Genomic DNA, 27,622 nt, shown 5'->3' with positions numbered 1-27,622 from the left:
CCCGTGGCACCCGATTTGACGCCCTTTCCACTGGAAATGACGTCCTTTGCACCCGATTTGACACCTTTTGCACCTGACTCGACACCCTTTGCACCTGATTCGACACCCTTTGCACCTGATTCGACACCCTTTGCACCTGATTCGACACCCTTTGCACCTGATTCGACACCCTTAGCACCTGATTCGACACCCTTTGTACCTGATTCAACGTACATTCCACCAGAAATTAACAGTGGGGGATCTTTTTCGTTAGTTTTATGTTTTCTTTTTGCCTTAACCTGAATTCGTTGTGCTTCCTCTTTGCGTTTATTCATATTTTCCGAGGTTATCAATTAATATTTACCATATACTCCCAACTCCCATTGCTGTTACCGTCTTCAACATGTTGAACTAATTTTTTGCGTCTTGAATAGCAGTATTGCATTAAATCTTTGACATTTGCTGGGACACAATTTAGGTCACCAGAGAAACCTCGTTCCAAATATCCGGATAGGCGTTCAGTTGCATTACTTAGATCAGCTAGGTTGTCCTGAAACATGTCTGTCAAATTGTTTGCTTTCACATAATAACAGAACACATAAGCAAACATCAGCACTCTTCGACATTGCCGAAGCTCAACCAGTGCCTTTTTAAGATATTCTGCTTCAGCCAACATATTACAACTCCTCAATATTCCCATTTTCTCTTCGATAGCTGAATTAAGGGTACTGGCCTCCAATTTTAAGCTCTGCATCTGAATCATATATTTTTCATAACCATTCAGATAGCGTGCGAGGCCGTAATATTGCTTCTCTGCTGTACTTTTTGCTATATCAGATTTTTCTTGTATTGCTAATTTTCCATCATCTTCACAATTGTGATATGAAGAGGCACGATTTTTCCAAGGCTTGCGGCATACCCAGCAAAATTCATAACTACAAGAAACCCTTTTACATATCATGTGGTTGCAACCTCCATTTTTTTCTATAAATACGAAACATTTCGGACACTGTTTTGTGTGTACACCAATCCAATTAAGAGTTTCACTTTCATCTTTACATTTTTTAATCCACTGATTATAGATAGAGCAGCTGATTGGACTATGACCACCGAGCAGGCCACACTTGAAGCAGAAAATCTCGCCACAATTGCATTGCACGGTTAGAGACCTAAAATCGTCAAGCCGAATTGCGTAATTGCAATCAGCTCCTGGACACCATCGCAGAAACATGTTACTCTCTACAAAGCTATTGGTTATAAGTTGGTGGTATTTCAAGAGTACGTTAGAATCTTTTACTAAATCTAACACAGTCGTATCGTCAAAGGAAATACCACACTTGAATGTAGGACACTCAACCGTTTGACTAACTCCTTCGTCTACAATTTTTAAGGATAAATATTCACATAAGCAGTTGCGACAAAACCGATGGCCACACTCAGCATTACCCATTTTGTTCGAAGGCTGCTCATTCATACAGATACCACAGTATTCCAACTGCAAATCTTCTTTACTAAGCTTATTCATAACAGGCTGAATTGGTTGTTTTTTAACGAGTGATTCAACATGAGCCTCTTGAAATATTTTGTCTTTATTCCCATCATAGTACCGCTCCAATAAATTCTCAATGTTCCATTTAAAACTGTGGAGGATTGTTCTAGTGGTTGTTTCTGACAACTGCAAGAAGCTGTTAGTTTCTCGAATAACTTTTGTCATAAAGCTAACAATTTGTTCAGGCGTCAAAACCTCATAGCTGTCAGTCTGGTCCTCTGACGGGCTTATCGCAACAAGTTCCTCTGATTCGTCCTCTCCATCATCAGACTCATCAGACGACATATGGTTATATATAAAGTCTACCTCCAATGTATCTTCAGCAAAACCCTGTGAATCATTTGAATTAACACAATTACTCGTCCTTCCACAATCAGGATCAATACAATCTTTCATATTTATAATTTGTAATTTAGATGCAAATAATAGTTAGAGAAAGCAGTAGCATTTTATATTGACTGTGATAGTTTTTTTTTATGATTAATTGTTTTCCAACTTGTTTTACTTTAGTTTTTAATTTCTTTTTCTAGAGACAGATAGACTATTTGTGTGGATTTTTTTTTGCTTCTTTTAGTTTCCCAAGATAAACAAAGGAAACTTTTTTATTGGTTTTCCCTCCAAAAATGTTACATTGAGAATATTTGGGGTATATCATCAAGATTAACACGTCATTGAGATTTGATACATCATCAAAACCTAATCAAAATGATTGGAATTACTGAAGTCAGATTTATTATTAATTTTAATTGTTACCTTGAACTTGCGCAGGTTTTTGTTTTACTTTGGTCTCTTTTCCTCTTGTATTTCATTACTCCACTTTTGTCTTATTGTTTATACTGGGTGAAAATAAATTATTATTAATACAAAAAACAATATCCTAGATAATGTTATTAACATATGGGTTTTCCTCAATTTGTTTTTGTATAGCGTTGTTTTTTTCAATTTTTTTCATATTTTGTCTAGGTTAATTTGCTCACTCTTTTCCCTTTGTTTTTTCCTCCATTACTAAATATCATTATTATCAGTGAATTTTTCTTTATTATAGAGAAAAAAATTTATTGCCTTACACTCGTTTTATATACTTCCATTCTCTCTAAACTAGAAAATAAATAATAAGAAACTAAATGCAAGGCTAGGAAGAGTTCAAAGCAATAAATAAGAATTATGCAAAGCTTCATTTTGCTTACATAATTTCAGTTGTTTAATTACACATGGAAACGTCCCCACTGAAGGACACTTTTGTTATAGAATTGAAAAAGAAAATTTTATTCTTTCCCTATCATTTCTCACTTCAACATTTTAACGTAGAAACTACCCAAGGTTACATCAATAGCATTCCAATTTGAATCATGTCTTTTCTTCAACTGCAAAAACGGATATCAGCTTGATAATACTTAGTAGATTTTGATTTACTCCAAGAAAACATAAAGAACGTGGTATGCAAATATTTACCGTAGAAACTACCATAGGTTACATCGATTGCTTTCCAATTTAAATCATATCTTTTTTTCTATTGGACTTCCTCCAAGAAAACACAAAGAACGTGGTATGCACATATCTACCGAAGAAACTACCCTAGGTTACATTTTTTGGTTTCCAATTTAAATCATATCTTTTTTTCTATTGTACTTGCTCTAAAAAAAACATAAAGAACGTGGTATACAAATATCTATCGTAGAAACTACCGTAGGTTACATCGATAGCTTTCCAATTTAAATCATGTCTTTTCTTCTACAGCAAAAACGGACATCAGCTTGATAATCTACTCAGTAGATTTGGACTTACTCCAAGAAAATATTAAGAACGTTGTATGCTGCAGCCTTGAAAAAGAATTTGATGCAGAAGACTTAAATCCAAATGTTTCAAAGTTATTCCGCCTTGCTCAGCTCATAATTGAATATCTGCTATTTTCACAACAATGTCTTAAAGGAAAAAGGAAAGTAATGGAAGAGCAACTTAAACAGGAAAGAGCTGAAAAAGAACAGATGCGAAACGAATTAACTGCGAAGTTAGGAATAATTAAAAGCATGAAGTACGAAATAAATAGGACTAAAAGAAAATCAAACGGAAATCATATTGAGGCAAGTACATAAACTGATTTTGTCAATTTTTAAAAGAGTTCAAATTTTATAAGATAAATTTAGGAAATTAAACATAAAAAATAAGTTTTTTTTAACTGCAAGTAAGGAAGGACATAAAACTTAGAAGGAATAGAAATCATTCCATAAATGAAAGGGGTTATCCCCTCCTCAACGCCTCGCTGTTTACGCTAAAGTTCTTTACTGTTTTAAAAAGTAGAAGCGTGACAAAGAGTCAAACTTTAGCGTAAAGAGCGAGGTGTTGAGGATGGGATGACCCCTTTCGTATACGGAATAATTTCTGTTCGTTTTAAGTCTTACTGTCATTCCTAACTTACAGTTAAAACAATTGTTTTTTTTTTATTTAATTTCTGAACATTTTTAAGCTAATGCATGTTTTCATTTTGGCTTATTGCTCATGAATAATTAAAACGAAATTTGCATATTAATTTGTTTGGGCTTTATGGCTTTCTCATATTTTTGTTTGGACAATTTTGGTAAAAAAAAAAATCGTTGTCGTTAAAAAAACCTGTTCTTTATTTAATTTCTGAACGTCTTGAATTAATGCATGTTTTGATTTTGGCTCACCACACATGAATAATTAAACAAAACCTGCATATTATTATTTTTGCTTTAATGGCTTTCTCATAGTTTTGGTTGGACGATTTTGATAAAAAAAAAACAGGGATGGGAGAGGATGCCTAGTTGCCCTCCAGTTTTTGGTTACTTAGAAATGCAACTAGAACGTTCTATCTTTTTTACGAACGCTTTTATTAGTAATAAATATAATAACTTAGGAATTAACTTACGTAACGAACTTTTGTCTTTGTGCATTTTTATTACGTACTAGCTGTTGGTGGCGTAAGTCGTTACATCGTTACGCACCATATAGTTACGCGCCATTGTAGTTATGTCTCTGTGTCCCATCTGTAGATATAGATAGATATATATATGTTTTTAACTACGTAAAACTTGCGAATATACAACATCCTTCGCTGTCCCATTGTCTGTGCATATAAATAGATTGTCAGGTTTACCGACTCTTGAAGATGCAACATATAATTGTCCATGGGAAAACAATCCGTATTCAGATCTATACCGCATTTTTCTAATGATTGCCCTTGAGCTTTGTTGATGGTGATCGCTAATCGAACATTCCCTGTGTCCCCGTCGTCATTTCCCCCCAAGCCCCCCGCGCGCGTAAGTCGTCACGCGCCATATTAGTTACGCGACATTGTGTCCCTATGTCCCACCTGTGAATATATATATATATATATATATATATATATATATATATATATATATATATATATATATATATATATATAAAAATAAGTTGTTAGTCTGTCTGTCGACTGACGTCATGTTTGTGTGTCGACTGACGTCATGTTTGTCGACTGACGTCATTATAAGGATTGAGCTGTATGTCGTCATGAAGTTGTTTGTCGTCTGACAAACAACTATATATATATATATATATATATATATATATATATATATATATATATATATATATATATATATATATATATATATATATATACTAGCTGTTGTATTAATGCTTAGCATTAATACAAAAGAAGAAAAAAACTAAAAAAGGTAAAAACTACAAAAAACTAAAAAGAAAATATATATATATATATATATATATATTTATATATATCATCTTTTCCACAAAAATAATAATTTAGTGCTTCTGCTTAAAAACAGCAATCGAATTGATGCCTCCTGATACGCAACTATCAACAAAGTGGCAATCGTTGTGGTCGGTGATCAGTTCTTACCTCGAGATAATATTCTTTATAGGCGAAACAATCAGTTGACAAGAATTGCTTAAACTCATCGATGCTATGATGCCCTACAATATCCTGACGAATATAAATGACGCCCGGGACACTCAAATAGAAATCACAGACTGGGACACCGGGACACAAATGACGACGGGGACACAGGGAATATAAATGACGACCCGGACACAGGGACACAACTACAACGGGGACGCCGGGGTGCACAGGGGGATATATAAATGACGACGGCAACAAAGGAAATGGTCGATTAGCAATCACCATCAACAAAGCTCAAGGGCAATCAATAGGTTCATGAGGTATAGATCTGAATACGGATTGTTTTCCCATGGACCATTATGCGTTGCATGTTCAAGAGTCGGTAAACCTGACAATCTATTTATATGCACAGACGATGGGACAGCAAAGAATGTTGTATATTCGCAAGTTTTAAGTAGTTAAAAACATATATATATATATATATATATATATATATATATATATATATATATATATATATATATATATATCCTCTATATATATAAAAATAAGTTGTCTGTCTGTGTGTCAGGTGACGTCATGTTTCTGTGTCGACTGACGTCATGAAGTTAGTTGTCGTCATTTTTGCTATGACGGTGACGTCATTAAAGATATTTAAGACATGTATGTTCACGTAGAAATCTATTAATGTTTAAGTTTAAAATGACTGATGAACTTACAATGGCAAAAGCCGATGAAGATGCTCAAAGAGTCTATGCCAAAAAACTTGCTGCTGATAGAGAAAGTCAGAAAAGAAAGCGTGCCGAGGAATCAAAAGAACAGCAAGGAAACAGGCTTGAGGCTAAAGAACGCAAAACCGCGCAGTTAGATGAAGATCCACCTGGACAGCGAGAGTCAAAACATATCAAAACTGAAAATGATAGCGATGATGATTGGGTTTGGGATTTTGACTTGGATAAGGTCATCAATGCCTACCAGATTTTAGTTAAAAAAAACAAAGGACTGAAGAACCTACAATTGCAACGGTACCACCATCGAAGTAGATAACCAGTGAGTTGTTCCATATTCCCCATTATTATCAAAAACATTTAATGCACACATAAACGTTGAATACTGTAACTCCGTAAAGGCAATCAAATACATATGTAAATACGTCAACAAAGGCAGTGACATGGCAGTTTTTGGCTTGCAGCCCGAAATAAAAGATTTCGACGAAATCGTAAAATATCAGGCTGGAAGATACATAAGCAGTAATGAAGCTGTTTGGCGAATTCTTTCATTTCCGATACATGAACGTAGTCCAGCTGTTGTTCACTTAGCGGTACATTTACAGAATGGTCAACGTGTTTATTTCTCGGAAACCAACATGCAACAAAGAGCCCTGAATCCACCGGATACAAAATCAACGAAGTGCCTTCGTATTACACGTGGAAATACTAAAAATAAAGTATTTGAACGTCGAAAACAGGGTAAGTCAGTCGACGACCAACCTACCATCTTCAAAGATACCACGATAGGAAGACTCTACACCGTTCACCCCAATCAACATGAATGCTTCTTTCTACGCCTGCTTTTGGTGAATGTACCCGGTCCGACATCCTTTGAGTATTTGAGAACTGTAAACGGTTCTATACATGACACTTGCCGTAGTGCATGCCAAGCTCTGAATTTATTGGAGAATGACCAACACTGGGATAACTGCATCAATGACGCGTGCGAAACGTCAACCCCAAGTCAAATTCGTGCATTGTTTGGCATCATTTTAACAACTTGCTCTCCATCAGCTCCTACAGAGTTATGGGAAAAATAAAGTCAAAAATGTCCGAAGATATACTCCATCGAAAACAGTTAGAGACGTCAGATATGACTTTTGATTTTACATCAGAAATTTATAACTACACTTTAGTTATTATAGAAATTTTGTGCCTATGTATGGCAAACAAACCTCTTCAGGATTTGGGAATGCATTTACCTAACCGTATCGCTGCTGTTTCGACATATGTAGAATTGGATCGTGAACAAAGTTAGAGTACGAGTGATCTATTGTCGTATGTACAAAATAACATTTCCAAGTTAACGTCGGAACAAAAAGACATTTATGATACGATAGACTCAATTTCAGGACGTATACAACTACCTGCTGATTTCTGTAATTTAGTGACGTCCAAAAATGAATTGATTGAAAAAGTATTTCCGAATATTCTAAAAAATTATAAAAATAATAAATGGCTAAGTGAAAGAGCGATTCTCGCACCCAAAAATATAGACGTCCACGAAATCAACAATATTGTTTTGACCAAGATTCGAGACCAGGCAGTCCTTTACAAGTCAGTCGACACAGTTTTGGAACCAAATGAAGCGGTTAATTATCCATCTGAATTTTTAAATTCCATAGATCTTTCAGGGTTTCCACCACACGTGCTACAACTAAAAATAGGCGTACCAATAATACTTTTAAGAAATATCAACCCACCAAGCTTTGCAATGGCACGCGACTTGCCGTAAAAAAACAATGGAAAACCTAATAGAGGCCACAATCTTGACAGGGCCTTTTGAGGGTGAGGCTGTTCTTATTCCTCGCATTCCCATGATTCCAACGGATCTGCCTTTTCAATTTAAAAGATTGCAATTCCCAATTCGATTAGCATTTGCAATCACCATTAACAAAGCTCAAGGTCAATCATTAGAAAAATGTGGTATAGATCTTAATACTGATTGTTTTTCCCATGGACAATTGTACGTTGCATGTTCGAGGGTCGGTGAACCTGACAATCTATTTATATGCAGCGACAATTGGACAGCGAAGAATGTTGTATATTCGCAAGTTTTACGCAGTTAATTTGTATTGTATCTATCTATCTATCTAAATATATAAAAACGAGTTGTGTGTATGCATGTTTGTTTGTTTGTAAAAAGAGCGTTTGCATATGACGTCATTATTAGTACATACGGCTTTGTATATGCACAGACAATGGGAAAGCCAAGAATGTTGTATATTCGCAATTTTTACGTAGTTTAACTCCTGCAGACGAAATGAATGCTTGCCTGAAAAATTCTAATTTAAGGGCACACGTAAAAATATTAAAATTAACTACAAATATGCGTGTCCGATTGCAAAACGATTACTCTGGTCAAACATTTTCAGATCAATTGCTGGCAATTGGAAACGGAAAGCTCCCAGTAGTGGGAAAGCCAAAAATGTTGTGTATTCGCAATTTTTACGTAGTTTGAAACACATATATAAATCTATCTATATTCACAGGTGGGACACAGGGACACAACTACAATGGCGCGTAACTAATATGGCGCGTAACGACTTACGCGCGCAGGGGAGCTTGGGGGGGCGCGAAGCGCCCCACCAACTAGGCGTTGGGGTGGCGCTTCGCGCCACCCCAATAGCTAGTATATATATATATATATATATATATATATATATATATATATATATATATATATATATATATATATATATATATATATATATATTCACAGGTGGGACATAGGGACACAACTACAATGGCGCGTAACTAATATGGCGCGTAACGACTTACGCGCGCGGGGGGGCTTGGGGGGGCGCGAAGCGCCCCCACCAACTAGGTGTTGGGGTGGCGCGAAGCGCTACCCCAACAGCTAGTATATCTATACATATATATAAATAAGTTGTCTGTCTGTGTGTCTGTCTGTAAGGTGACGTCATGTTTCTGTGTCGACTGACGTCATGAAGTTAGTTATCGTCATTTTTGTTATGACGGTGGCGTCATTAATGGTATTTAAGACATGCGTTCACGGAAAAATGTTTAATTGTAAAATGACTGAAGAACCTACAATGGCAACAGCCGAGGAAGCTGCTCAAAGAGTCTATGCCAAAAAACTTGCTGCTGATAGAGAAAGTAAGAAAAGAAAGCGTGGATATAACCGGGAATATAAATGACGACCGGGACACAGGGACACAACTACAACGGGGACGCGGGGGGCACAGGCGGGATATATAATTGACGACTGAGACACAGGGATTGTTTGAATAGAAAGACACCGGGACACTGGGACACAGGGAATATAAATGACGACCGGGACACTCAAAGAGAAATTACAAACTGGGACACCAGGACACAAATGACGACCGGGACACAGGGAATATAAATGCTATTTATATGCACAGACAATGGGACAGCGAAGAATGTTGTATATTCGCATGTTTTACGTAGTTAAAAATATATATTTATATCTATCTCTATTCACAGGTGGGACACAGGGACACAGGTACAATGGCGCGTAACTAATATGGCGCGTAACGACTTACGCGCGCGGGGGGGCTTGGGGGGCGCGAAGCGCCCCACCAACTAGGTGTTGGGGTGGCGCACGCCACCCCAACAGCTAGTATCTATACATATAATATATAAATGTTTATAATATAGTAATATATATATAAAAAGTTGTCTGTGGGTCTGTCGACTGACGTCATGTCATCGTGTCGTCATGAAGTTAGTTGTCGTCATGTTTTTATGACGATGACGTCATTAAAGGTAATTAAGAAAATCGTTCAAAGACAAATTTTTAATTGTAAGAAGATCCTGGACGGAAAAATGTTTAATATATACATACATATACATACATATATATATACAGCTAGTATATATATATATATATATATATATATATATATATATATATGTTTTAACTACGTAAAACTTGCGAATATACGACATTCTTTGCTGTCCCATCGTCTGTGCATATAAATAGATTGTCAGGTTTACCGACTCTTGAACATGCAACGCATAATGGTCCATGGGAAAACAATCCGTATTCAGATCTATACCTCATGAACCTATTGATTGCCCTTGAGCTTTGTTGATGGTGATTGCTAATCGACCATTTCCTTTGTTGCCGTCGTCATTTATATATCCCCCTGTGCACCCCGGCGTCCCCGTTGATAATTAAATTATATTATTAACTATTTTTAATTATCATTCATCATTAATTATTTTTCTATTTATTTAAGAATTAACGACGCTTCTTGACTACTAAGGTCCCTGCGTCGGCCCTGCAGTGCATTCCTGCAGCGTGATTCGATCTCTGGGTCCCGTATTACCAAGCTAAGGTCAAATCCACTTCACCACCACAGGACCATTACTAATTATTTCATAATTAATACTGTTAATTGAACCATCTTGCCTTTTCAGTGTCACGTCTGTGGAAAGATGTTTGTGTCCCCGAAGTTTTTAAATTCTCATTTAATCAGAAAGCATAGACTTGAAAGTGAAACTGATGAAAATAAGGATTTAGATGAAAAAGAGGTAAACGAACTGAAAAATGCATTGCTGGCAACGAGGAATGAACTTGACAAAGAAAAGGAAGCATCAAATGACCTTGTTCAACAGGTAAATCGGTTTTCTTGTTCTCTGTCGGTTAGACATTTTTCATAGGCTCTCGAGAGCCTGATCTTTGATATTCAGCTGAAAACATTTTAGCTTATCAGAGCATACTGCAGTCAAACTATAAATTTCAAGTTATCAAACAAGCTTTATATGGTAAACCCATTAATCACGAGGGTATTTTGCACTAGATTTTGTGCAATTGGTGCATTTTGCACCAGGTGTGAAGTTAATATTATATTCTTTTTAGTATATTCTATTAATCATATCAGTCTATCTGTACCACTATTTTATCTATTAGTTCTTCTTTTTCTTCCTCTTTTTATTGACTGAGACCTTACTAATCCTTGAAACTTCTTTACGATCTCTATTTCAAGGGTAAGTCCAATATTTTTCTTAAAAAGATAGGGGGTATTCTTTTTACAAAAACTTTGAATAATGGATCCAAAACTTGATTTTACGTTTTGTTACTTTTTTATGAGCCGGAGAAAAATTCGGGGTGGGACTAACCCACTTTATGTAATTACCACTTTATATATGGCAATTACGAAAAATGTGGTTCAATCCCGCTTTCTAGGGCTATAATAAAAGAAAGTTTCAGATGGCTAGGCCACGTTCTGCGGATGAAGGATGACAGATTGCCGAAGATTGTCCTTTTTGGACAAACGTCTGGGGCTACACGGAAAGCAGGTCGTCCTTGTCTGGGTTGGGAGGATGTCATAAATAAAGATTTAAAGGAAATGGGAACTTCCTGGGATGGTGTAAAGAGGGAGGCTTTAAATAGATTAGGTTGGAGGAGGAGCGTGCGTAGCTGTGTTGGCCTCAGGCGGCTTGGTGCTGCAGTGAGTTATTATTAGTAGTAGGAGTAGCAGTTTATATGGTAAACCCATTAATCATGAGGGCGTTATTTGGTCACCAAAACTATCACGCAGCTGGTTCTTAACTGGTCAACTAAAATGTATGAACATTATTAGCCACAATCAGTAGATTCAAAGGTAGATCAATCAGTGGATTCTAAGGTAGATCAGTATATTTGATAATACCCAAAAAAAGTTGTATTAGCCAATCAGTAGATTCTAAGGTAGACCGACCAGCAGATTTGCTAATACCCAAAAAATGGTATTAGCCAATCAGAATATTTTAAGGTTTCCGTGGTCAAAAACGCCTTACACTGAAGCATTATAACTGTGAGCAGGGTTTCGATTACCTTACAGCACTGCCTACGCAGCAAAATTGTACCGTTTTGGTACAAGTTATGGCCCTTATACGGCGTGGTGCATTTGGAAATTTTGGGTACAATACAAATTTCCCGGTTCATTTTGGTTTTCTTTCTTTTTTCTGACTCGGATATCCATTCAAGTTTTAGTTTATCGAAAATTTTCTTGTTGTTATGGTAAAATTTTAGCCTGCAGTTCGGATGGTACAAATTAATCTGTTACGCTACAATTTTAGTCAATAGACTGCTACAGTCTATTTCAAATTTTCTCAGCACAGGGTTGCCAACTGAACTCATATTATGTCGATAGGATACATTCCAATCATTCCAATGTGACGCGACACAATGACATAAAAGTACAAAAAGGTGGCACATATGAGAAATTTGGGACACAAAAGGGCAAAGAAGGGAGAAATTTTTATAAATTTATGACACAAAACGAAACATTTCCCAACTGGGTATAGATTCTGGTAAAAAAAAATGTCACTTTTCACAAAACTAGTGCTTTTTGTCGTTTTTATTTTTGAGAATCCAGGTTTTGACAGAGACGTCGTAAGTAAAGGATTTTTTCCGAAGAAACGGATTTACATGCTTATATGATTTCGTGCTTTCACAGTAAGTCATTTTGTATGAATGTTCAAATGGTTTTTTTTTCGTTTTCATTATATTTGATGTTAATGAGCCGTTTTGAAAGATGCTTGCAAAGCGTCTTTTGTCGATAACAAAACTGGTAAAGAAACAACCTCTAGTTTTTTACATTCTAAGATGGATACATTTTTTGATGCTCAGGGGAGACATCTATGGACCAAAAATCTGGCAGCCATCTCCCAACATTGTTACCATAACTATCCTCGGAGCTTGATTTTCATTGGTCAACGAACGATAAAATATTTCTAATTAAACTTTCAGTGTTGCCGAATAGCTTGTGGTCCCTATGGTCTTGTTTATTGAAGAAGCATCTAATAGGCAAATTTAGAAATTTCTACAGTCAAGCCTCCAGTAAACATAAATACCAAGTAACCTCTATGGTTTTGGTTAACAAAATTATATCTAATCAATAAACTTTATTAGTGACAAACACGCATCCGTGATCTTTCTTCTGGCAAAAAATGCAAAATTCCGCATTTTTGTAGATAGGAGCTTGAAACTTCTATAATAGGGTTCTCTGATACGCTGAATCTGATGGTGAGATTTTCGTCAAGGCATTCAAATGCAATTCTTTTGATGTAACTATTGGCATCAAAATTCCATTTTTTAGAGTTTCAGTTACTATTGAGCCGGGTCGCTACTTACGTTCGTTACTACGAACTGTTTGATATATAAAAGCACTGTGAGCTCTATGGTTTTGTTTATCATAGAAGTGTTTAATCGACAAATTCTGCAAGTTCAACGGCTGAGGTTCCGATGAAAAAGGCTGCATTCCTAAAAGTCTTACTAATCAAAAAATAAATCTATTTAAATTTTTTTAAAGCTGGAGTTCCAGTGATCAAAAATACAGTTGTATTTATGGTTTGGTTTATAAAAAAAAATTGTCGATAAATGTTATAATTCCTACGGTTGAAGTTCCAGTGGTCAAAGCCACCCTGTGGCCCCTACATTTTGGCTTATCAAGGAAACATCTAATCAGTTAAACAATTCCGGTTGAAGTTCTACATATAAAAAGTATATTTCCTGTGAGGAAATCTATATGTATAAAAATAAGTTGTCTGTTATGTCTGTTACACTATGTCTGTTACGCCAGATTATATCTTCTATATATATAAACGAAAACAAACTAAAATGTAAAAACTGGGAATTGCATAAATATTTCGAAATATTTTAACAATAGATTAAACTAATTCGGAAACCTTAAAAAAGATACTTAAAATTTGAAGTTAATTATAAATTGTTGAGCTTTAGCAAGATTCGAAAAAAAAATGGTAAAAAACTAAAAAAAACTAAAAAGAAAAACAAAAAAAAAATAAAAATAAAAAAATTAAAAAAAGAAAAAACCTAAAAAGAAAAAACGTAAAAAACTAAAAAAAATAAAAAACTAAAAAGAAAAAAAAACGAAAAAAAGCCAAAAAACTAAAAAAAAAAGAAAAAACTAAAAAACTGGGAATTGCACAAATATTTCAATATATTTTGACAATAGATTAAAGTAATTCGAAAACCTTAAAACAGATACCCCAATTTTTAAGGTTTAATATAAATTGTTGGAGCTTTAGCATGCTTGGCACGTAAAGATTTTTCCAAGTGTCAATGTTAGAATGAACATTGACAAATTGAAGAAAACAAATCAATAAAAAGAAGAAACTAAAAAAAAAAAAACTAAAAGAGAAAAAAAAAATAAAGAAGAAACTGTATCTATATACATAAAAATAAGTTGTATATATGCATGTTTGTTTGTTTATGGGTTTGAATTTGACGTTAACGTATCGTTTAACATCTAAGACGCATACGGCATTACAAAAGGAACATAGCTAACTATATATCACGTGTAATTAGTTTATTTACAAAAGACGTTTTAAGAAATTTCATAATGCCTAGAGTAAAGCAAGTAAAGAGTAAGTAAGTAAGTAATAGAGTGGTAGAGTAAGTAAAGAAGTAAAGAGAGTAAATAAAGATTAAGCAAGTAAGTACGAGAGTAGTAGAGCAAGTAAAGAGACCCATAATAATACGTAGAAGAGAATCGAGAACAAACCATCAAACGTGACTATAATAATCCGACCTGACCGAATCTGACCAAACTGAGAGGCTAAGGTAAAGAGTATTGAAAAGAAAATCTAAAGTAAAAATAGACGGTAATGCAGATACAGTTGGAATACTTGCGTCAGCTAAAATTACGAGTAAAAAACAAAAGTGAAGAGCAGAGAAATATCCGGTTCGAAGATAATCGGCAGCAAGCATTAAAACAAGTTAAACAGAAGTGAAGATGAAAGAAATATGCGGTTATAAAACATGCGACAACAAGGAGTAGAACGAATTAGAGATGAAAATGAAGAACGGAGAAATATGCGGCAAAAAGATATGCCAGAGCGAGAACAAAGAAACATACGGCTAAATGATAAGTGGCAGCGAGAATTACAAGTGACAGCGAGAAGGCATGTATGTCTAGTCACAAAAACGATCTAAAAAGGTCAGGACTTTAAGGAGGAATTAATATTTTTTCCCAGGATGGTTGTAACGAGCCTGTGCTGACGTCATGACATAAAGAAGAGACTCGCGTATGCGGTTAAAAACGTCTGAATATTCATTCAGATTATCTGACGCAACTCCCCCAGAAATTTTTAAAACAAGGGCTGAAGACGCTCTTTTTGGCACTTAGGTACCTTCCTCCAAATAAGAGAATCAATTGTTCAACATGCTAATATGTTCTTTTCAACTATTGAATATCCCACATCCACAAGTTTTTTTTTTTTTTTATAGACCGTCAAAAATAGCGGTTCCTTTTTATGGACAGCCTATTTTTCTTCAGGAACAAATGGTCCACTGCATACGAATATAGCCTCTACGACCAGGGGACATTATAAAAGCTTTTCTTCTACCTCCTACAAACCTCCGTCTATGTTGTCTCAAGGCTAGTGGAGTTAGGGCATAGCCCACCTCCTCATCTACACAAAGATCTAACGGCTCTATTCCCAAATAGCTGATGCAAAAGTATACATCACTGAACATAATTGGGTCAAACCGCAAACGAATCCATTTAGTTAAATGAAGCTTTGAAATAAATATCTAAATTAGAAGCTTATTTGGCATGAAATAAATCAATTTTAAAGAAAGAATGAGCCATTGCGCGGCATCATTGCAACTGGAACTGGGAAGCTCAATTTATAACTTCTATAGCTCAATATATAACTGAGAAGTTTGGTATTTTAAAATTGATTTTTCGCAACTTAAAAAGCGCCCCGGCACTTTTAACTTCTGTTCGAATGAGCCTTCTCCCTATTCATTAGTTCAGTATGTTCCCTCAGGAAAAAAGACAAAAAATAAAAACACACCTATGATCATACTGCAAAATTTAAATATCAAATTTTAATATATACGGCATGAGGCCACTGCAACGGCGCTCTTTAACATGCTGAATTTGATAGCGCAATTTCCATCAAGATTTATGAAGATAATTTCTTAAACCACATTGGCTTGCCATAATAAAAAGGGAGAAAATGGTCTAAAAGGGGGTTTTAAAGGCCAAACGAAAATACTAAAGAAAACACAAAAAGCGAATATTTCGAGAGAACAACCGCCTCTCTTCTTCAGCGAAAGAATCCCTTCCCAATCACATAATAAAATCCATCATCAACCCCTTAGGTCTCAAAGGATTCGCAAGAAATACAATGGTTAAAATAAGAAATCAAGTGACCAAGTTCTCCAATATATTCAATTGCTGCTTCGTTTGTTTGAATTAATTAATTTTTTCTTTTATTTCTCAATTGTTCGTTAGTATCCGTCGTTGGCAGTTCAAATTTGTTTGGATTTTGTGCGAATCGCGGATATTGGCGAGTAAGTCACTTTATTGCTTGTTAGGTATTTGATTTTAATTCTTTTAATTTTGGTCTTTTATTGAATTTTTTTAATTTTTTGGCGGTTTTCTTTCATTGGTTGTGTTGTACTTTCCGCACTTTTTTTGGGTTTTTGTTTTTTCCTTGGTCATATTATTCTGTTCGCGCTGAAGAAGAGTTCTCTCGAGTTTGTTTGTTTTCTCGAAATATAGGCCTTCTGTGTTTTATTCAGTATTTTCATTTGACCTTTAAAAACCCATTTTTGATCAATTTCTTTCTTTATATCAAGATTTATCACTCTTTTTAGGGTGTTTTGCCCCCTTTTCTCAAAAATAAGGCACATCTCTGAATCTGTGGATTTTTATGTGCATCTTTAAATCAAATAAAATTTAATAGACTTACTAAAATCACTACTACTACTACTAACAACTCACCGCAGAACCAAGCCGCCTAAGGCCAACACAGCTATGGACGCTCCTCATCCATCCCAATCTATTCAAAGCCTTCCTCTTTACACCCTCCCAAGAAGTTCCCACTTCCTTTAAATATTTCTTTATGGCATTCCCCCATCCCAAACGCGTTTCCCTGCTTTTCGTTTAGCCCTAGACAGTTAACTGAAAAGGACAATCTTCGGCAATCTGTAATCCTTCATCCACAAAACCTGCCCTAGCCATCTTAACCTTCATCTGGTTATAGCCCTAGAAAGCGAGAATGAGCCACACTCATCGTACAGCCTACCATTTGAAAAAAGGTCAGTGAGCCAGGTACCCAAAACAATCCGTAGACAACATCTCCGTGAACGGGGCTGTCCCCTCCTCAACGTCCCGCTTTTACGCTAAAGCTTTTTTTACTTTAAAAAGTAGATTCGTGACTAAGAGTTAAACTTTAGCGTAAAGAGCGGGGCGTCGAGGAGGGGCAGCATTTTTCATATACGGAATAATTTCTGTTCGTTTTATGTTTTAATGCTGCTTCTAACTATCAGTTTAAACAAGTTTTTTTTATTTAATTTCGGATCATTTTTTCAATAATACCGGTAGATCTGGCTCACCCTCCATGAAATTTCCCGCTCCCTCATGCAAAACTCATCCATTGATTTTTCAACCCACAAGTAAAGTGCAAATTCCCTCCAGGTTGTTCTATCCTCGCTTTGGAAAAGCAAGCGCTACCGGTTAAATGTTTTCAGGATAGTGAGAAATATTGTGCTCCAACCCCCAACAACAATAAGGGGTTTGGAGCTGAGATTTATTACAGCAGGACTAGGAGATACTTTTGGGAAAAAAAAAATGGATTATTAGTGAATTTTTCCAATTTTAAACAGTGGAATTTCTCAGAAAGTCACTGTCTAGAAATGCTAAAATCATGCTGAAAAGAATTTTATGCAATCGCCTTAATTTCATGAAAATCAGCATTAGAAAGTGGCCACAACATTTCTCAAACCTTTACCAAAACCTATACGTTCAGTAAATTGCCGTTTGTTACATGTATTTAAGTGAAGTGAAGTTCACATTGACATGGGTAAAATACGGTTCTTTTAACAACAATACTGTTGATTAACCAAATTAGTTTTTTTTTTTCTTGCAACGGATATGAATATAGCAACCGCATTGGTAGAATGTTCCCCATAAGCATGACGAGGATAATTTCTTAAACCACATTGACCTTCCACAAAATAAAGAAACAAAACGTCAAAATGGGGTTTTTTAAGGCAAAACGAGGACGCTGAAAAAAAAATGTGAAATTAAGCTAGCTTGGTTAAAAAAAAAGTATGTTCCGGGAGACCACAGATGTGTTCTGCAACACATCTGCAGAACATATGACGATAATTTCACATGACAAAGGTATTGTCCAGCACTACAGAGAAGCTGTTGGAATTTTTAAATACTAACATTTAGGTCCAGCTTTGAACAGATTCTGTTGATTTAAGAATTAAATAAATAAAAAACAAGTTTTTTTTTAGCTGAAAGTAGGGAGCAAGATTAAAACTTAAAACGAACAGAAATTACACCGTATATGAAAGGAGCTGTTCCCTCCTCAACGCAGCGCTCTTTACGCTAAAGTTATGACTCTTTCTCTCAATCCTGCTTTTTTAAACAGTAAATAACTCTAGCGTAAAGAGCGTTGCGTTGAGGAGGGAACAGCTCTTCCATATACGGAGTAATTTCTGTTCGTTTTAGGTTTTAATGTCGCTCCTTACTTTCCGTTAAAAAAAGTTTTTTTTTTGTTTAATTTCTGAAGGTTTTTGAATTAATGCATGTTTTGATTTTGGCTCTCCGCACATCAATAATTAAAACGAAATTTGCATATTAATTTATTTTTTTGGCTAAATGGCTTTCTCATAGTTTTGATCGGATGATTTTGAGAAAAGTAGGTTGGTTACTTAAAAAGGCAACTAGAACTTGTTAATTTTGCGAACGTTTTTATTAGTAAAATTTACAAATATTAGTAAATATATAAATATTATTTTTCTTAAACTAAAGCTTAAATTTAGTCACAATTCCTTAAGAATGACCCCTGAATCAAAAATGCCGTAGAATAAATAGTTGAAATTACTAAAATTACTTTAGCTTAAAGAGCAAGGTATTAGGAGGAGGTGAACCCCTCCACTGTGTAATAATTTCTTTTCGTTTTAAGTTTTAATGCTGCTCCTTACTTTCGGGTGAAGAAACTCTTTCATATTTATTTTTTCATTGCTCTTTAAAAAATGCTACAAAATCCTGCGCATCCTTCATGGAAATTCTCTTCCCCCATGACAAAGTCCTCCATGGAAAGTTCCCCCCACATAACCCCCATCCCTTCAACCTGTCCCTCAAACCAAAAAAAATCCCCCTGAAAGTGTCTGTACACTTCCCAATAACCATTACTATGTGTAAACACTGGTCAAATTTGTAACTTAGAGCCCCTCCCACGGAGACTGTGGGGGAGTAAGTCGTCCCCAAAGACAGAGTTTTTTGACTATGCTCAATAAAAAGAATATCTCAGAATTTTTGATCCGGTGACTTTGGGAAAAAAGTGAGCGTGGGAGAGGGGCTAGGTGCCCACCAGTTTTTTGGTCACTTAAAAAGAGGCACTAGAACTTTTAGTTTCCGTTAGAATGAAACCTCTCGCGACATTATAGGACCACTGGGTCGATATGAAAACCCCAGGGAAAAAACAACAAAAAACAAACAAATAGACACGCACCCGTGACCTGTCTTGTGGCAAAAAATACAAAATTCCACACTTTTGTGGATAGGAGGTTGAAACATCTACTGTAGGGTTCTCTGATATGCTGAATCTGATGGTGTGATTCAATAAGTTTTAAGGGGTGTTTCCCCCTATTTTCTAAAATAAGCAAATTTTCTCAGGCTTGTAACTTTTGATGGGTAAGACTAAACTTGATGAAACTTTTTTATTTAAAATCACCATTAAAATGCGATTCTTTTGATGTAACTATTGGCATCAAAATTCCGTTTTTTAGAGTTTCGGTTACTATTGAGCCGGGTCGCTCTTTACTACAGTTCGTCACCACGTTTCATAAATGAGTCATTTTTCGGTTTTCTCAAAAGAGAAGCCTAATTTCTCAAAAGAGAGAAGCCAAAAGAGAAGACACCCTGAAAAGGGTGTCTGAAAGAAATATAATTATTAAAACCAGAAACCAGATGACATGTTCTCCGATTTATTTCATTGCTGGTTCGTTTTGGGGTGAATGAATTTTTTCTTTTATTTCTCAGTCGTTCGTTAATATCCGTCGATGGCAGTTCTAATTTTCAGAATTTTATACAAATTGCAAGTATTGGAGAACGATTCGCTTTGTCGTTGTTAGGTATTTGGTTTTAATTCTTGTAATTTTTGGCCTTTATTGAATTTTATTTATCTTTTAACTTTTCTTGTTGTTGTTATTTTTTCACATTGACTTTCCGCGTTTGTTTTGTTGGTTTTTTCTCGGCATTTTCTTCGCACTGAAGAAGAGAGGCGGTTGTCCTTTCGAATTTTTTGTGTTTTTCCAGTATTCTCGTTTGGCCTTAAAAACCCCATTTTGGATTGTTTTCTTTCTCTATATTATGGCAGGCCAATGTGGTTTAAGAAATTATCTTTCACTTTGAATGACCCTTTCTTTTCATTCTCAAAGATTACCATTCAAAATCAAAGCACATTTCCTAAAAAGAAAACAATAAATAAAAAACACTTGCAGTATGGAGTTACTAGCTTATACAGAAAATGACAGTGTATTTTGAACAAGAATAAAAAAAAGTAAATTTTGCTACTTCACACGAATCATCAGTATATGCAGAATGGTTCACAGCCATTGTAATGCACAAGACCACACCCTGAGAGGTAGGGTGGTCTGATTGTCCACGAAATGCAGAAAAGATACAAAACTAGCCACTTTTAATTATTAATTTGTTGAAAAAAGACTTAAAAATTAGTTTTGAATACTTATTCCTACCCTCCCCCTCAAACGAAAATCCTTGGTATAGCCCTACGGTTATTGAATATGCGCTTGGAGGAAAACTTCAAAATCTATATTTTTTTTAGATGATGAATGTTACTTTTAATGGTCGAAGTTTACACAGCAAAATTCTTCGAGGAACGTCCCAAGATTTCAGCCAAGGGAGGGGGCAGGCAAGTACAGAGGCAAATTCTGGATCGTACCCCAAATTTTGAAAATGGTATGGGGTAAAACGTATAGCAAGTCATCCCCGAATAGGAAGGAAGCATGTTGTAATGAACGATTTAAGGGAAATAGAAACTTTTTGAAAGGCTGTAAAGAGGGAGGCTTTGAATAGAATTGTCTAGAGGAGGAGCTTGTATAGCTGTTTTGGCTTCGGGCGGCTTGCTGCTGCAGTGAGTTGTTAATAGTAGCAGCAGTAGTACGTCCCAACCCAAAATGTCAGTTATTTCTGAAACAAAAGCATCTGCACCCGCCAGGGGTAAAGAGATGTCTCTGAATCTATAGAAGCATCCACAGGACCAGCCTTAGGGTACAACCACCCTCTCCTTTTGCACCAGAGAGTCCAGATTCTCTATAAGATTAAGCATTACATTGTTATTGCTCAAATAAGACACAGAGGAACAAACATGGAACCGAATATAGACTTAAACAGAAACAAATTCGTGTAAACCTTTACTATACACCATGTAAAGCCCTTTTTACCCCCATTAAAAGCATGGGTTGAACAATCATTATAAGTAACATATATACAATGAAACTATTACCCACCAAAATATGATATTTATTAATTATCCACCAAAATATTTATTGCCCACCAAAATATAATATATTGTAATAAAAAGGAATGATATCCACCATCAAATCACCAACTTATATCCATTTCAAAAGAAACGTTTTTTTAAGGCAAAAGAGCACACTCGCCTTTTGTTTGGTAAACGTGCACTTGAAATTGCACCCCTTTATCCTCCTGTAAGCCCTGCAGTGCATCTGGATCTTCCACTTCTTCCAGTTTAGTTTCATCAAACTTTGGGAAAAACACGTCACATTCATAAGATTTATGAATTTTACTTAAATATAGTCTATAAAAATGATCTGACTTCATTGCCTCTTTATAAATGTCAGAGCCACCATGGACCCAAACTCGTCCAATGTTGTCTTTAAATTGGGGTGTTTTTAGCATCTCAATAGCCCCTTCAAGACTTCTGCATACATAAACATCTTTGTACTTGGCAATCTCGCTTGGATCCATATTCCTGCTTATAATTACATTAATACACTTGGCCATTGGTTCAAGCTTAAGAGCACACAAAGAATCCCATGTTTTTCGTCCAAAAATGGCAACATTTGGCTTATTTGGGTCTTCTTGCTTTTTACTGAGTCTGATATAATATTTAAATTCTTTTGGAATGTGCCAAGGTAACGCACCATTTCGGCCAATCCCCCAAGTGGCATCCATCGCGCAGAGTAGCTCAAGCCGCGGAAATGGGACACGTGCGGCCATTTCTAAAACAAAACAAATTTCAAGCCTTTTGCTTTATTAACTCACAGCTTCTAAAATGAATTAATCGCCAAATTAGTCTTGAATTGGCTTAAGTCCAACTATTAACAGAAATTAAAATAGCCCTTCAAAGTTACGTCGTTACACAACAGGAGACAGGGAATGCTAGCCCAAAATGTCCTGCTCCAACAAATTGCAGGAAAATTAAATAGAATTTCAAGACTTGTTCCACAAGTAGGCATCAGACTTGTCATCCCTTAAAAAGCTATCTCGAGCTCCTCCCCCTAGAATCTAGGGTTGCAAATACCTATGAGCTATGATATTTTAGAATCAAGAAAATACAGCGATAGCCAATTTAAATTATCGAAAACTTATATATTGGGCTTCCCAGTTTCAGAGAAAACAGCACCTCACGGTGGCGCGTTCGTAGTAGAAAAAAATTTCTAAACCCTGTTGATTTCCATAAATATATTCCATCTACACCTTTAATGTTGGTGATGGAGTTATAGCACCCTTCCCATAGCTATGGAATCTTTTTCTATTAAATATAAAACTTAACATTTACATACTTAACAGTGGAGAGGTGAAAGAGTGAAGGCAATTTATCATGAGCATTGGCAGGAGATTCCTTATAGGGAGGGGCAAGTGCTACTAAGAGCTTTGTTTTCACAGAGTTTAGACGGTAATCTTTCTCATTTCCTACTTATCTACAATGTGCAGGTGCGATTTATCTACAAAGGTGCAGGTACATGATACGTTATACGGAATAATTTCTAAACAATGCATGTGTCAATTACTTAAAAATCTTCCGGGACCAACGAAATCAAGGTTTCTTTGATGTTACGTTATATGTTTTATTTAGTTATGCAAATGTCACAAAATGGAAACTGTTTTTTCTTTGGATGTTATATAATAGAGATTGCTTACTTTTGGTTGCTACGTAAAAGGGAGCACTTTTCTTTTATTCTTACGTATTAGGGAATGTTTTTTCGAGATGCAAGTGCTAATTGCGTAATCTTAGGGAATATTTTCTTCGAGATACAGGTATTTATTACGTAAGAAGCTTTATTTACTTTTGGTTGCTAAGTAATAGGGAATGTTTTCTAAGAGATGCAGGTGCTTGTTACGTAATAAGAATTGTTTGGGTCCGCTAACCAAGCGGGGAATCCCCAGTTGTAACTGCAGCAGGGGGCACACACGTGGGTGTTACTTAATCAGATGCAGGCGTGGGATGTGGCGCAATCTGGCGTGACTTAATAGATTTATTGGGGTAACGTAATCTTGCGTAGATTTATTGGGGAATGACGTGATGGCAGTGCGCGCGTGAGGTGTTTTGTAATGACGATACACACACGGTAGTTGAATAATATTTTCAGATATTTGATTTTCTTTAGGATTTCATTTTTTTTTTCTTTCAGGGCGTTTTTTCGGGATTCCTTTTTTTTGGAAGACGTTTCTTTTTATATTTCATTTTCTTTTAAGACGTTTTTTTCAGGGAACCTTTATAATATAAAGATTTTTTGTCCACATAAGGATTCGAAAGGGATTCCCCCTCAATGGAATGGAGGGCTAGAAAGGTGGATTATGGAAATGTTTCCAATATTATTATTCAATAAATACTTTCTACATTATAACCTATGGCGCGCACGGAGAAATCCCTGCCCACCTTCTAGAACGAATTTGGTGGGTTCCTGAAGGTCTTTAAGCAATTAACACATACGTCGTTTAGAAAACATTCTCTATGATGTAACATGCACCTGCATCTTTTAGAAAACATTCCCTATTACATAACATGCACCTGTGTCTTGAAGAAGTTTAAAAAAGTGCCGGGACTGGGATTCTTAGGGATAGGGCACCCTTAAAAACTTGAACACCCTCACTACTAATGTCTTCTTATTTCTCGGAAACATTGTCCTTCAACTGGCGTCCATGGGAACATCCCTATAAATCAGGTTTATTTGACAAATTTGCCTTTAACTGTACAAATGATGACCCTTAATTCTTGATTTACCAACCAGAACTCTCCAAATAAATATTCAAGAGTTGCATGTTTTCAGAGACTAGTATTATTTTCAGGGCATTGTTTTACGAATATTAAATTTCAATTTAAAAAACAAGGAATTAGCCATGGTTTATATTTAACCAAGCCTTGTGTCAAATAGGACATAGACAAAATTGTAGTACTTGAATGATATACGCCCTGCCTCATATTCTTCATCCAAGTAAAACCTGTTTCTCTGATTCTCAATCCTAATGAAATACAACTAAGTATTATAAAATATGATATTTTAGAAACAGATTTTGGCTATATATTTGCATATTAGGGAGGTTGGGAGGATAAAGTACAGTAAGTCTGTTTATCTGACGCTCAATCCTAAAGATGTATTTAAAGAAAAATATGATGAGAGTTTAATACTTTATTAACAAAATTACGAAAACTACAGAAGAAACTGAATGAATTTCGTAAACACAACTTATTTCACTCAGATGTAAGGAAACGAAAACATGTATCAACAAAAAAAAAAACGGTTTTACTTAGGTTCTAATTAAACGAAGAATATTAGGTAGGATATATATCATACAAGTACCCAAATTGCAAGTAAAGAGCAACCCTCACCAATAGAAACTAAAACTCTAAAATTTTGTAATACAACAAGTACAACAACAAAATTTATTATTCATGCTGATTCTGAATATACAAAATCTATTAATTTTGAAATTGCTCATTAAAAGCTAGAAGCGCACAAAATTTGCATGATTTTAGAAACAGAAAACAAACTCCCCCCAAAAAGGGTACCATCTTGGCAGAAACTACGCAATGAAATTCGACATATTTAGAAGACCTAATGCATAATCTGCAAAGCACAATATTTTTCTTCTTTTTATAAAGTGAATGATCACTAAATCAGCACTTTTTCTACCAGCATTGTTGGGCAAAAGAAAAATTTTGATTTAAAGAGTTAAATTTGAAGGTGGTAACCCTCCTTATATTTAGACGAAAAACCCTGGTCAAGCTGTGAAAAACAAACAGAAATTAAATGAAAAAAAAAAAAAAAAAACAGTGAGTCTTCAGTGAAAGCAAAGAGCAACATAAAAACTTTAAAACAAGCAGACTTTTTTCTGTATATCAGGAAACCTTCTCCTCATTACACTAAAGTTTGGCTTTTTGCCCAATTCTTTCAGAATGAATAAATTAGTCTATTCATTAAAAAAGTGCACTAATAGTCGGCCTTCATCTTATCTTGGAAGGTTTAGGCTGCAGCCAATTATGTATGCAATATGCAAATTTGAAAAATACAAGATACTGTAAATAAAAAAAAGAAAAAAAAACAATAGGACATTGAAAACACTTTGGCATTTCTTGGTAAAATTATTCTCAAAACTCCCCTGCACATCTCTGGTGCTAATTATAATTAATTAAATAATTAATTATATAATTAATATTATTCTATTAATTATATAATTAATTAATATAATTAAATAATAATGAAACAAGAAAATCAAGAATATTAGGTGGATAGAATAATTTCATTTGTTAGGATTATATGTCATGGGATTTTACAAAGAGAAATAGAACTAAACTCACATTGAACATTTCCACGTCAGTAAAGTGACATAATATCAACAATAGGACTCCTGTACATCCTAGCGTCATTTATTTATCCTGTCAGTCTTTGATTTACAATAGCATAATCAATAAGGTTATGTAACTTTCCATGATAGAAGTACCATTTTAATGTATGAATAATTTTATGGTGAAATATTGCATTGGTTATAACTAAATTACAGGACCTTCAAACGTAAAGTTTTAAATGTAAAATTGTATTATTTTATTACTGTTGTTCATTTCCTTGTCAGCATCAAATTTGCCTAAGCTAAGATAATATTCATCATTATTAGTTCGAGCCTGGGTATTGAAGTCTCAAAATAAAAACACAATGATTTTACTTTGAACTTTGCGCATTTGTTCTACATGGTGTAAAAAAGTATATAAAATTCATTTACATTACTACTGTCTCTGTGAGGCAATAGGGTTATAATCTATTTTTACTGATACTTGCAATTTTTTCTCATAAAATAAACAACTGGAATTCTATTATTAATACCTTCCCAGCCTAAACAAGAATTTGTCGCTTCCTCGTTCATCGCAACGCTATTTCCAACTGATACATCCCATTCTTTCTTCCAGAGTCCATTTAAAAACATGTTTTTCAAAAAAGTAAAGAGTTGAATGAAAATCTAAGATGAGCAGAAATAAAGCCATGTTAGAATTCAAACATAAAACAAAGGGAAATCAAAATGAATGAGTAGGCTGTCTTAGGGAAGAAGGATGGGAATGCAGGGAGTAATATTAGTGAAAAATATGTTTAGTATAGAGAAGAGGCTCTTATAGAATGTGGTTATGTGGTCGATCTGTGGTTACTCAGTGTATTTTTAAGCTACAACAGAAAACTTATCGTGGTATTAATGGCCTCTGTGCAAAGTATTTAAATCAAACATAAAGATGCAGCAAACAATACAACTGCTACTACTACTAACAACTCACTGCAGCACTATACCACATGAGGCCAACACAGATGTTCATGATCCTCCTCTTAAAATAAAGAGAAATTAAAATAGTTGCGATAGAGCTCAATCTAGGTCAATCACTGTGATCTAGCAATTGGTCTAACAGCAAACTCTGGATCAACAATTTGAAATTTGAAATAAAGGAGAATTTTCTGTTTAATATTTAAGTTTAATTTTTTGTTTAATATTTATTCTGTTTAATATTTAGAATTTTCTGTCCTCCATCTCAATTTATTCAATAACTGTTTCTTTACACTCTCCCAAGAAATTTCCATTTCCCTTAAGTCTTTTCTTATTACATCCTTTCAGCCTATTCAGCAATGACCAATTTTTTGTTTGACCCAAGGTGGTTGGCCAAAAAGAACGTTTTTTAGCCATCTGTCATCATTCATCTGCAGAACGTGTCCTAGCCATCTTATCCTTTCTTTTATTATAGCCCAAGTAAACAGGACAGAAGCAACCAATACTGCTACAGGCAAATCCCAGAATTCCAATACAAGTGCAAATAAAAATGTATAATTAAGTCACACTTAAAAAACACCAATATTGTCACAAATAGGAGTAGGGCTACTGTCTCCTAGACCTTCCAAAGGCCAAAGTCTAATCTAGCTTTACTAAAAAACGATTTGTATTTCAAATGAATCCTAATAAAACAGATTACACC

The 27,622-nt window shown here is 35.1% G+C and overlaps 3 protein-coding genes across 3 annotated transcripts; 1 reads left to right on the top strand and 2 right to left on the bottom strand.

Annotated features, from left to right (window-relative positions):
* Positions 1-328: 328 nt before the first annotated feature.
* LOC136036812 (E3 ubiquitin-protein ligase arih1-like) lies at positions 329-1,924 on the bottom strand. The gene has a single exon (XM_065719143.1). It carries the CDS (start codon positions 1,922-1,924, stop codon positions 329-331), a length of 1,596 nt encoding a protein of 531 aa, XP_065575215.1.
* A 501-nt stretch (positions 1,925-2,425) lies between these two features.
* LOC136036811 (cilium assembly protein DZIP1-like) lies at positions 2,426-16,464 on the top strand. Its single transcript, XM_065719142.1, has 4 exons — positions 2,426-2,429; positions 3,266-3,609; positions 10,571-10,768; positions 16,402-16,464. Exons 1-4 carry the CDS (start codon positions 2,426-2,428, stop codon positions 16,462-16,464), a joined length of 609 nt encoding a protein of 202 aa, XP_065575214.1.
* A 5,207-nt stretch (positions 16,465-21,671) lies between these two features.
* On the bottom strand, positions 21,672-26,610 carry LOC136037311 (dihydrofolate reductase-like). The gene is made up of 2 exons (XM_065719975.1): positions 26,496-26,610; positions 21,672-22,394 (listed from the first exon to the last, which is right to left on the bottom strand). Exons 1-2 carry the CDS (start codon positions 26,593-26,595, stop codon positions 21,790-21,792), a joined length of 705 nt encoding a protein of 234 aa, XP_065576047.1. The 5' UTR covers positions 26,596-26,610; the 3' UTR covers positions 21,672-21,789.
* Positions 26,611-27,622: the final 1,012 nt, after the last annotated feature.

This window comes from Artemia franciscana, chromosome 16 (genome assembly GCF_032884065.1).
Source record: "Artemia franciscana chromosome 16, ASM3288406v1, whole genome shotgun sequence".
NCBI classification, from domain to species: Eukaryota; Metazoa; Arthropoda; class Branchiopoda; order Anostraca; family Artemiidae; genus Artemia; species Artemia franciscana.
The sequence above is the reverse complement of the archived record's forward strand: the minus strand, read 5'-3'. Positions and strand labels throughout refer to the sequence as shown.

Excerpts from the sequence above, each read along its gene's own strand:
- LOC136036811 (XM_065719142.1), top strand. Across the intron at positions 3,610-10,570 it reads CAAACGGAAATCATATTGAG|TGTCACGTCTGTGGAAAGAT; the intron begins GCAAGTACATAA and ends TTGCCTTTTCAG. Across the intron at positions 10,769-16,401 it reads CAAATGACCTTGTTCAACAG|TATCCGTCGTTGGCAGTTCA; the intron begins GTAAATCGGTTT and ends ATTGTTCGTTAG.
- LOC136036812 (XM_065719143.1), bottom strand. The coding sequence starts at position 1,924 with ATGAAAGATTGTATTGATCCTGATTGTGGAAGGACGAGTAATTGTGTT.
- LOC136037311 (XM_065719975.1), bottom strand. The coding sequence starts at position 26,595 with ATGTTTTTAAATGGACTCTGGAAGAAAGAATGGGATGTATCAGTTGGA. Across the intron at positions 22,395-26,495 it reads TTCTTGTTTAGGCTGGGAAG|AAATGGCCGCACGTGTCCCA; the intron begins GTATTAATAATA and ends GTTTTGTTTTAG.